At 50.4% G+C, this 12,556-nt stretch overlaps 1 protein-coding gene across 1 annotated transcript in view; it reads left to right on the top strand.

Moving 5' to 3' along the window:
- Positions 1-4,399: 4,399 nt before the first annotated feature.
- Positions 4,400-12,556, top strand: part of AGRP (agouti related neuropeptide) — a 37,470-nt gene continuing 29,313 nt past the window's right edge. Inside the window, exon 1 of the mRNA XM_063946238.1 lies at positions 4,400-4,571. Coding sequence (XP_063802308.1) covers positions 4,400-4,571 — 172 coding nt within the window. The remainder of the gene's footprint in view (positions 4,572-12,556) is intronic.

A 12,556-nucleotide genomic window follows, 5' to 3' on the forward strand; every position in this document is an offset into this window, starting at 1 on the left:
TCTGGGGAAGATGGTTGCCGCCTACGAGGCTCTGCAGTACGGCAGGTTTCATGCTCGACCTTTTCAGCTGGACCTCTTGGACCAGTGGTCGGGCTCTCACCTACACATGCACAAGAGGATACGCCTGTCTCCGAAAGCCAGGATTTCACTCCTCTGGTGGCTGCAACTTCCGCACCTTCTGGAAGGGCGAAGGTTCGGAATTCAAGACTGGATCCTTTTAACCACAGATGCAAGTCTAAGAGGTTGGGGAGCAGTCGCTCTGGGGGAAACCTTTCAGGGACGTTGGTCTGATCAAGAATTACTTCTCCCAATAAACATCCTGGAACTCAGGGCCGTGTACAACACCCTTCAGCAAGCAGCACACCTTCTACAGGATCGGGCTTTTCAGGTGCAGTCGGACAATGTGACCACAGTGGCCTACATAAACCGACAAGGCGGAACGAAGAGCAGGGCTGCCATGTCATAGGGGTCAAAAATCCTCATCTGGGCAGAAAGGCACGCGGTGGCGATGTCGGCAATCTTCATTCCGGGCGTAGACAACTGGGAAGCAGACTTCCTCAGTAGACATGATCTCCATCCAGGGGAGTGGGGCCTCCATCCGGAGGTGTTCGAGGAGGTAACCGGTTGGTGGGGGGTTCCTCAGATAGACATGATGGCCTCCCGCCTCAGCAAGAAGCTACGGAGGTACTGTTCCAGGTCAAGATACCCACAGGCAGTGGCGGTGGACGCACTGGTAACACCGTGGGTGTTCAAGTCAGTTTATGTGTTCCCTCCACTTCCTCTGATACCAAAGGTTCTTCAGCTCGTGAGAAGAACGAAGGTTCTGACAATCCTCATTGCTCCTGACTGGCCAAGGAGGGCTTGGTACGCGGATCTGCTGGCTCTTCTGCTGGAAGATCCAAGGCCTTTACCTCTTCGGGAGGATCTGCTCCTGCAGGGGCCGTTCGCTTATCAAGACTTACCGCGGCTACGTTTGACGGCATGGCGGTTGAATGCCAGATCTTAGCTCGGAAAGGTATCCTGAGTGAGGTCATTCCTACCCTGATACAGGCTAAGAAGGGGGTAACGTCTAAACATTACCATCGCATTTGAAAGAAATATGTTTCTTGGTGTGAGGCAAAGAAGTTTCCGGCGGTGGAGTTTCAACTTGGACGTTTTCTCCTTTTCCTGCAAGCAGGGGTGAATATGGGACTGAGATTGGGCTCCATCAAGGTCCAGATCTCTGCTTTGTCCATCTTCTTCCAAATACAATTGGCTGTTCTTCCTGAGGTTCAGACCTTTTTGAAAGGGGTTCTGCACATCCAGCCTCCCTTTGTGGCGACTACGGCACCATGGGATCTTGATGTGGTGTTGCAGTTCCTGCAATCTGCTTGGTTTGAGCCTCTACAGGAGGCCGATCTCATGTTTCTCACGTGGAAGGCGGTCACCTTGTTGGCCTTGGCTTCTGCACGACGCGTGTAGGAATTGGGTGCTTTATCTTGTAAAAGCCCTATCTGATTTTCCATGAGAACAGGGCGGAACTTAGGACTCGTCCACAGTTGCTGCCTAAAGTTGTGTTGGCTTTCCATATCAACCAACCTATTGTGGTGCCAGTGGCTACTGACTCCTCAATTACTTCAAAGGCCTTGGATGTTGTGAGGACTTTGAAGATTTACATGAAAAGGACAGCTCGTCATAGGAAAGTGACTCTCTGTTTGTCCTCTATGATCCCAAGAAATTTGGATGTCTTGCTTTTAAGCAGTCGATTTCACGCTGGATCAGGTTCACTATCCAGCATGCCTATTCCACGGCAGGATTGCCGTGTCCGAGATCTGTAAAGGCCCACTCTACTCGTAAAGTGGGCTCCTCCTGGGCGGCTGCCCGGGGTGTCTCGGTGGTACAACTCTGCCGAGCAGCTACTTGGTCTGGGTTAAACACGTTTGCCAAGTTTTACAAGTTCGATACTTTGGCCTCTGATGACCTCAAGTTTGGTCAGGCAGTGTTGCAGGAGCCTCCGCGCTCTCTCCCGTACTGGGAGCTTTGGTACATCCCCATGGTACTAATATGGACCCCAGCATCCTCTAGGACGTAAGAGAAAATAGGATTTTGGTTACCTACCGGTAAATCCTTTTCTCGTAGTCCGTAAAGGATGCTGGGCGCCCGCCCAGCGCTGCGTTTTCCTGCTTTGGTTTTATAGTTCAGTTCTGCCTGGTTCCTAGGTAAGTTCTGCATTATTTACGGTTTTCAGCTGTTGCTGAGGTTTTCCGGCATGTTGGCCGGATTTGCATTTTGTGTGAGCTGGTATGAATCTCGCCACTATCTGTGTAATTCTTTCTCTCGAAGTTTGTCGTCTCCTCGGGCACAGTTTCTAGACTGAGTCTGGTAGGAGGGGCATAGAGGGAGAAGCCAGCCCACACTATTAAACTCTTAAAGTGCCAATGGCTCCTGGTGGACCCATCTATACCCCATGGTACTAATATGGACCCCAGCATCCTCTACGGACTACGAGAAAAGGATTTACCGGTAGGTAACCAAAATCCTATTTTTCCATGTTCAGAATGTCGACAGACAATTTTAGGGTTAGGGTAATGGGGCCCATACATCAGTAATCAACTGGGACAATTCTGCTTTCCACAGATGATTCTGTAAAAAAGAAATCAGCAATGCATGGAGTACTGTACACTGATTGCTGATTCAGATCTCACAATGTGATTGGAAATGGTAAACCAGGCTGCCCAACATGTTGGGTTACACCGGCCAATCAGGGCTGTAGTTTACTAGTGTATAGCACTGTACTCAGGCCCTCATTCCGAGTTGTTCGCTCGTTCTTTTTCTTTGCATCGGTGCGATTAGTCGCAAACTGCGCATGCGCAATGTTCGCAGTGCGGCTGCGTCAAGTAAATTAGCACAAAAGTTTGGTATTTTACTCACGGCATTACGAGGTTTTTTCATCGTTCTGGTGATCGTACTGTGATTGACAGGAAGTGGGTGTTTCTGGGCGGAAACTGGACGTTTAATGGGAGTGTGCGAAAAAACGCAGGCGTTTCGGGAAAAAACGCGGGAGTGGCTGGAGAAACGGGGGAGTGGGTGTGTTTGTGACGTCAAACCAGGAACGAAAAGGACTGAACTAATCGCAGTGTAGGAGTAAGTCTCGAGCTACTCGGAAACTGCAAAGAAATTTCTATTCGCAATTCTATTCGCAATTCTGCTAATCTTTCATTCGCAATTCTGCAAAGCTAAGATTCACTCCCAGTAGGCGGCGGCTTAGCATGTGCAATGCTGCTAAAAGCAGCTAGCGAGCGAACAACTCGAAATGAGGGCCTCAGTGCGGGTTGCAGCAAGCATTGCATTTTCTTGCCATACATCTGCCACTCGCCGGATGCCTATCAGCATTTACTAATACCATATGCATGAATAAAATCACGATGGACAGTTCTTGCGGGAAGAGCTATCCTTTGCGATCTGTGGATTCTTGGTTTCTGACCCGGAGTCCTATATGCGCGTTTTTTTCGACTGATGCGTGAGCCACAGGGGGTGCAGGGAAGGATCTGGGGAAGATGGCATTGCCCACCACATCCAAGCCCTGGAATCTATTGCATTCCATGGCTTGGTGACTGCATATGCCGTACGCAACTAAAACCTCCAGAAAAGGTATTTTCAGAGTGTTGCCCGTATTTTTCAGCTTGCTGCATCTCAGAAGGTTGACATTAGGTTAGTGTAAACATTGCGAATGTCAGCATCTGACATTTTCGACATGCTGCCCATGTCAAAATATTGAAGGTTTACATTCTCGCGTTGACATTCTGACAGTCAGTTTTTTCGTACCACAGTCCTACTACATAGACAGAGAAGACACATGCAGCAGCAGTGTGGGGACAAGTGAGTTGTGAGCCCAGGTGCAAAAATATAATTTGGGCCCCCCTCCTCCACTGCAACCCAAGTTCACAATATGCCACACAAGGGTAATAGGGGGAGGCAGAAGGTGACAGTGGAAGGGAGGTGGAGGCAGAGGGTGACAGCGGAAAGCAAGGGGAGGCAGAGGGTGATAGGGGAGGCAGTGGGTGACAGGGAGAGGCAGTGGGGCCCACCCTGCTCTCTGTACTGGGCTATTCAGCTGACATTGCTCAAAATGGTCTTCGGGGGGGGGGGGGGGGGGGACCGGACCAGGGGATAACTCAATTCTGGTCTGGGCAGCAGTGGACCCCTTAGTCCACAGGGGCCCCGGTGCAATGCACCTGCTGCACCAATGGTAGTTCCGCCTCTGTGCAGCAGTATCTCCTAACAGTACGGATTCTTGAGGAACATAAACTATTAATATCAACGTGTTCAAATTGCAAAGATGACAAAGTCTCTGGCAAACAATATTCATACTATACTGTGTATTTGTTTTATATGTATTATATAGACTTCTTCAAACATGATGCTCCATACTGTCCTGCTGTGTGTGGATATGTCCTTAGCAATCCAGGCCATGCTGACATCAGACACTGGCAATGGGAGACTTGCGGACTTTAACTCTGGAACCTATACTGGCAGATACAGCTACCCAGGATTACTGCGCAAAGTGAAAGAGTCCGGGCCTGTCGTGCCAGGTAAGAGTCATACAGGGGGAGGTTTATCAAATCCTGCAGACAGAGGTGTCATTTACTTATGAAACACCTTCTGCGGCTTCTATAAAAAGGGCGTGGCTTTGCATGACCTCGTCAGAAGGGGTGTAGCTTCATTCCAAGGGCGTGGCTACACTTCCCGTCCCCCGTTTCCATCACTACGGGGGTACGGAAGGTGCCGGCTTCTCCGCGGTGACAGAAGCCAGGCACTGCACGTAATGTTACAGTGCAGCACCCGGCTCCTGTCACTAAGCAGGAGCCCACACTTTGGTGACTCCCCCCCCCCCCCCCCCCCCCCCGTTGTGATGGCACTGCCTGGAGAGAGATAAAGTGGAGAAGTTGCTCATAGCGAACCAATCAGCTGCTGTCCTTTTTTTTAGCACAGCCTGTACAATGACAGAATCTGATTAGTTGATACTTTATCTCTCTCCAAGTTTTGATCAAGATAAAAAAATTTTTTGTATGAAACAACAATATTCAAAAACGTTACCTGATTTATAAAAAAAAATAGCTGCACTTTCTCTGGGCACATGACCAACTTCGGTGAAGATCACCCACTATGTCCAACATTATAAACTATTATATCAGGAAAATAAATACAGCTTCAAATATCCAACACTGCCTCAGGAAAGGACATGTTTACTATATACTACATATAGGAATCATTTCACTGTAGGTTTAATAAACATCCTAATGATACTCTGTGGACCCCTTCATTCAAAGTAAAGCATTCAGTACCTCTAATACCAAGAAATAATGACACGGAGACTTGAATTTGGCAGAAAAATTGCTAGCTATTTATTTGACCCTAACCATAGCAAACCTGTAAATTGAAAAATTTTGTTAACATGCCGATTCAGCCGGCATATGGTGGCAGAAAAAAGAACGGCTCTATTGAACTGATGCTAACCTTAAAAACGTTAAAATTCAAAACTATCCTAATTTAAATACAAACTATAAAATCGGTAATAGGTGCCCAACTCAACCCCCACGGTGACTACCCACCCTGATGGGTGCCTGCCGCTGCCCCCGGACGGGTGGTCGAGCGGCCCTAAAAGTCGATGGAGGTGAGTGCACCTAAACCACACCAAACTGTAAATCACTACAGCTAACAATACAAACTACAACCTGACGTTCTTTTCCGCCAATAAATAGCCAACGATAAAACCAGCCAACAATTCAACGCCAAGGCACTCCGTGCCAGAACCTCTACCAACAGGGCGGGAGGGCGGGAAGGCAATTCAGAAGCAAGAGAGACCAAGCTGGCCTAGCATTCACTATATATATTAACCCTCCCCTTTTTCCAAAGGCTGTACTTCCTAACAGCTAGGTCCACCCCTCACAGGATGTTTAACTCTTTCCATTCCTATGCAGTCATTTCTCTCTCCTACATAAAGTATATTAATCTTACTTGCGACTTTCTGCCTGCCTCCTCTGGAGGGCGCAGCCAGGTGAGCACAGGGGAGGGGGGGGGGGGCGTGGTACAGGAAAGGTGGGCAGTGTGGAGGGCACAAAAGCCCCACCCCCCACTATACAAAGCTGATGATACTGACAATGTAATGCGGAGGGGGGGGGGGGGGCACTATGACGTGATACTTGAATTGCGTCATTGGCTGTTTCGACTGCCCAGTTTACTCTGGAAGTGGGAGGCGCTGGGCATCTGCGGGAGACTTGCATGCAAGCAACGTAGGGAGTGGGTGCTCTCCCACACGCCCTACCTGCCAGTGGCAAATTTCCCACTAGGCACTTGAGGGACGGGCCTAGGGGCGACACTTGGATGCATGTGTTGGTAATGTCATGCCAAAAAGTGCCAGCTACTGCAACTGCAAAATATTTCCACTGTACTGTACCATATGCCATCTTGAATGGAGTGGAAACAGGTAGGACATGAACACACTGCCCCTGTAAGCTGTCCTACTTAGTAATTATGTATACATAATAAAAAACATAAAAAAATCATAGTGGCTTTTTTAAATCATTCTATTAAATTGACTATCATCAAAAGAGAGCTTATATTAGGTAGGCGGGGGTGACGGTTACTGTTGCACCCAGGGGCGCCCTTACCCCTAAATCTGCCCCTGCCACCTGCCTCCCCTTTATTAAAATGGTGACCCTCTGTGGAGCACATGGGCCAATTCTCAACCCTTCAATTATTCTTTTTTACCATTCATATTTTTTAAGGGATGTGGACCTGCCCCCTTTATAGACCACGCCCCCACATTTATTACTGGGGCTTGGCGTGGCTCTCTATGCCCCCGCCAACCAGCTCTTTTTCAAACACAGCCTGTAACATGGCAGCAAGGAGCTGCCTTGGTACTTTGGGGTCTATTTACTAAGCTTTGGATGGAAATAAAGTCGCTGGAGATAAAGTACCAGCCAATCAGCTCTTAACTGCTATGCCACAGGCTGTGTTTGAAAAATGACAGCTAGGAGCCGATTGTCTGGTACTTTATCTCCAGAGACTTTATCTCCATCTAAGGCTTAGTAAATAGACCCTTTAATCACCATCCACTTATTTCTCTCCAAAGCTTAGTACATATACTCCTTAGACCTTCATCTCATTATGTTGTAATAAACTTTCTTCATGCGTGAGACTGTGACGTATCAAAAAGTACAGGTGGAGAGACTGCCCATAGAAAGTTTGGAAACCAATCAGCATCTAGCTATCATTTTATGGAATGGGTGCACTAGCTCCCCTTTACTTTGCTTGCTTCCTCCCCTTCTGGTCCTCTGAAAATGTGGACATCTTGCTTTGTAAACTTACACAGTTGTTTGCTACTGTACCGGCAGGGCCGGCCCAAGCTTATTTTTTTCAGTAAGCAAAAAACTATTTTTGCGCCCCTTGATGGGATAAAAGGGGTGTGGTCTTACAAGAAAGGGGTGTGGCTACACAATTGTACTCCCCGTTGTATAGGGTGATAGTGGGTGACAGGGAGATAATAGGTTACTGGTCAGGCAGGGTGACAAGGAGATAGTGGATGTCTGATGTCCCCAGTGCCAGATACACATGCCCCCACAGTGCCAGATATGCCCCCAGTGCAGATACACATGCCCCCACAGTGCCAGATATGCCCCCAGTGCAGATACACATATCCCCACATAGTGCCAGATATGCCCCCAGTGCAGATACACATGCCCCCACAGCGCCAGATATGCCCCCGGTGCAGATACACATGCCCCCACAGTGCCAGATATGCCCCCAGTGCAGATACACATGCCCCCACAGTGCCAGATATGCACCCAGTGCAGATACATGTGTCTCCACAGTGCCAGATATGCCCCCAGTGCAGATACACATGCCCCCACAGTGCCAGATATGCACCCAGTGCAGATACATGTGTCCCCACAGTGCCAGATATGCCCCCAGTGCAGATACACATGCCCCCACAGTGCCAGATATGCACCCAGTGCAGATACATGTGTCCCCACAGTGCCAGATATGCCCCCAGTGCAGATACACATGCCCCCACAGTGCCAGATATGCACCCAGTGCAGATACACATGTCCCCACAGTGCCAGATATGCCCCCAGTGCAGATACACATGCCCCCACAGTGCCAGATATGCACCCAGTGCAGATACATGTGTCCCCACAGTGCCAGATATGCCCCCAGTGCAGATACACATGCCCCCACAGTGCCAGATATGCACCCAGTGCAGATACACATGTCCCCACAGTGCCAGATATGCCCCCAGTGCTGATACGCATGCCCTCACAGTGCCAGATATGCCCCCAGTGCAGATACGCATGCCCCCACAGTGCCAGATATGCCCCCAGTGCAGATACACATGTCCCCACAGTGCCAGATATGCCCCCAGTGCAGATACACATGTCCCCACACAGTGCCAGATATGCCCCCAGTGCAGATACACATGTCCCCACACAGTGCCAGATATGCCCCCAGTGCTGATACGCATGCCCCCACAGTGCCAGATATGCCCCCAGTGCAGATACACATGTCCCCACAGTGCCAGATATGCCCCCAGTGCAGATACACGTTTCCCCACAGTGCCAGATATGCCCCCAGTGCAGATACACATGTCCCCACAGTGCCAGATATGCCCCCAGTGCAGATACACATGTCCCCACAGTGCCAGATATGCCCCCAGTGCAGATACACATGCCCCCACAGTGCCAGATATGCCCCCAGTGCAGATACACATGTCCCCACAGTGCCAGATATGCCCCCAGTGCAGATACACGTGCCCCCACAGTGCCAGATATGCCCCCAGTGCAGATACACGTTTCCCCACAGTGCCAGATATGCCCCCGGTGCAGATACACATGCCCCCACAGTGCCAGATATGCCCCCAGTGCAGATACACGTTTCCCCACAGTGCCAGATATGCCCCCAGTGCAGATACACATGTCCCCACAGTGCCAGATATGCCCCCAGTGCAGATACACATGCCCCCACAGTGCCAGATATGCCCCCAGTGCAGATACACATGCCCCCACAGTGCCAGATATGCCCCCAGGGCAGATACACGTTTCCCCACAGTGCCAGATATGCCCCCAGTGCAGATAAACATTTCCCCACAGTGCCAGATATGCCCCCAGTGCAGATACACATGCCCCAGTGCCTCCCACAGTGGCAGATATACCCCTAGTGCTGATACACGTTTCCCCACACTACCAGATATGCCCCCAGTGCAGATACACATGCCCCCACAGTGCCTTCCACAGCGCCAGATATGCCTCCAGTGCAGATACACATGCCCCAGTGCCTCCCACAGTGGCAGATATACCCCCAGTGCTGATACACATGCCCCCACAGTGCCTCCCACAGCGCCAGATATGCCCCCAGTGCAGACACACATACCCCCAGTGCCTCCCACAGCGCCAGATATACCCCCAGTGCTGATACACATGCCCCCACAGTGCCTCCCACAGCGCCAGATATGCCCCCAGTGCAGACACACATACCCCCAGTGCCTCCCACAGCGCCAGATATGCCCCCAGTGCAGATACACATTCCCCCACAGTGCCAGATATGCCCCCAGTGCAGATACACATGCCCCCAGTGCCAGATATGCCCCCAGTGCAGATACACATGCCCCCACAGTGCCAGATATGCCCCCAGTGCAGATACACATGTCCCCACACAGTGCCAGATATGTCCCCAGTGCCAGATACACATGTCCCGACACAGCGCCAGATATACCCCCAGTACTGATACACATGCCCCCATAGTGCCTCCCACAGCACCAGATATGTCCCCAGTGCTGATACACATGTCCCCACAGTGCCTCCCACAGCGTCAGATATGCGCCCAGTGCTGATACACATGTCCCCACAATGCCTCTCACCCTCCCCCCCAACAAAAAAAAAAGTGCTGCTCACCTGCTGCTTTGAGGGGAGGAGAGCGCAGCGTCCGCCTCTCCTACCCCTCAGTCTCCAGCGGCGGTGTCTATCTTCAATTCGCCGCCGGCCTGTGAGCCAATCAGAGCTCGCGGTCCGGCAATCAATCAGGAGCCTCAGCTGCCGGACCGCGAGCTCTGATTGGCTCACGGGCCGCCGCCGAATTTAAGATAGTCACTGCCGCCGGAGACGTCTGTGCGTGCCTTGCAGCGGTGGCCGGGAGCGGATCGAGCCGATTGCTGGCCACCGATGCTGTAGAGTGCCCTCTACTGCCTGGCGCTCAACGCGGCTGCGTAGCCCGCGTATGCGTCGGCCCGACCCTGTGTACCGGAATGGCTGGGAGGCTCCGAATCTTGGGTGGTGCTCCCAGCTGCCTGTAAGAGCATTCAGCTCTCCCGCAGCTGCCCACCATCACTACTTCCAAAGTAAAGTGGGCGGGTTCAGCAGCCGATGATGTGATTCACGAAGAATCGCATCATCATAGCCATGCCCCCCGCTTTACAATTCCAGTAATCTAGGTATTGTATAGCCAGTGGCAGGACCACGATGATCGAATGCACCATCACGCCCCTCTCGTTGACTACCCCCCACCTCCCCCCAGCCGCGCGCGCTGTGCCAACCTAGCTGCTCCCTCCCATGGTTGGAATGACAATTTGATATTGGATGAGAGCAAATTACCATTTGCTACCAAACACTGTAAAATGTACAAAACCTGTCATCCAGACAAATTGGTTAAATCCGTGATTTAACCAATTTCTATGAACAACACTTTTTATCCGTTTTCCAGTGTTTGGAAGCAAATGGTCGATTGTCATTTGCTCTCATCCATTACCAGATTTTCATTCCAACCAGCCAGATCTGGCAGATGATCACCCAAATAGTTGTATAGTGTATGCCCAGCATTAGTGATGTCCCTTCATACGCGCACATAGGGGGGTTTCCGAGTACCTGGAAACCCCCCCCCCCCCCCGCCCGACAATCCATTGGCGCAGTGGACAATTTTTTTGAATGAGCAGAGTGCAGGCATTTATGTCAGCAGCGTGGCAGAGCTGCCATGAGAATCCGCTTACTGAATGTAGCTTCTCTCAATCATTTCCACTTCCCCTGGGGCTGGGCTGGCTGGGTGAGAGGCAGCGACTGTCTCCCTTGACTCTGGTGAGTGTGTCGCTGTGATGTTAGTGTATTAGAATGCAAAGGTCCTCTCCACGAAGGGAAACTAGACGCTACTGCGCGATGACGTCATCGCGCACCGCACAGCAAAGATCCTCTCCACGAAGGGGAACTAGACGCGTAGTGGAGAGGACCTTTGCTGTGCAGTGCGCGATGACGTCATCGCGCACCGCACAGTAAAGGTCCTCTCCACGAAGGGAAACTAGATGCTACGCATCTAGTTCCCTGACGCCCTTTACAGCGGGACGCAGTGGCAGCGGGACGCAGTGGCAGCGGGACACAGCGAGGGGCACAGCACTGCAGTAGCAGATCTTGCCATGGTGCGGCGCCCTCCGGATGGCGCCGGCGCCCACCGTAAGGCGGCGCCCCAGGCAAAAGTCCTGCTTGCTCGTGGCAAGATCCGCTACTGACGCTACCTTACACAAAAAACACTGTTTGATACCCTTCTTTCTCAGATGGAAGATAAATATTCCTTTTCAAGAGACTGTGGCATTTACATATACGGCAATAAGTCTGGCAAACTTTTATCCCGTTTGTTAAAAGGCAGACACCCTAAAGTGGTCATTCACTCTCTGCTCACCTGATAATGTCGATATCTTAAACCATAAAGCTATACCTCTAAATATACTTTTACCTTGGAGCCGCTATGGCCGCTAGACTGAATATACACGCTACGCACTTTGCACGCTATTTGCGTACAGAGTCCCGTAAGTTGTACGGTCTTAGCGTACCAATGCCGCGCTGGAGGTACAAAGTACACAAAGCGCGCGCACACTCAATTGATAACCTTTAAACCTTATTAGTAATACAATGCAATGATATGGTTACACTTTAAACCTTTATGCAGCAAAGCACTGCAATGATGTTATACCTTAAACCTTAAGTAGCGCTGACAGTATAAAGTACCAGCAGTGCGTACACCTTATCAATACACTCTTAAACCTTATACAGTTAAATACGCTTTAAACCCTAGCAGGGAAATGAGGACACACACAACACCGATATGTAGTGAACCACAGGGTTCTAAGGCCACAGTGGATTATTTCAAAAGGGATAACAGTACATATTATACACTACAGGCTAACAAGATAAATCTACAACAGAATAATGGGTACAGTCAATGTACATACGTGAGAATGTTCGCTTGCGCAACCTGGACCAGTCCTCCGCTTATCAGGTAGAAAGCGTTCAGAGTCTTCTGACCAGCCAGGCAACAACGGGCTTTTTATACACAACTTCCATACACAATACAATGGTTACTGTAATCTCATTGTCCATTGGACACAGAGATGCATCTTTACATTACAGGAGAGGTCATAGGTTGATTTGAAAAGGTGGGCGATGTCTTTCTCAACTGCTCTTGGGGGTGGTATCCTCTGGATTCCCGCCGCATACATAATATACAGTAAATACAGTTTATATCTATATTCTACTTCTGC

The sequence above is a fragment of the Pseudophryne corroboree genome, chromosome 11, assembly GCF_028390025.1.
Source record: "Pseudophryne corroboree isolate aPseCor3 chromosome 11, aPseCor3.hap2, whole genome shotgun sequence".
Taxonomy (NCBI): domain Eukaryota; kingdom Metazoa; phylum Chordata; class Amphibia; order Anura; family Myobatrachidae; genus Pseudophryne; species Pseudophryne corroboree.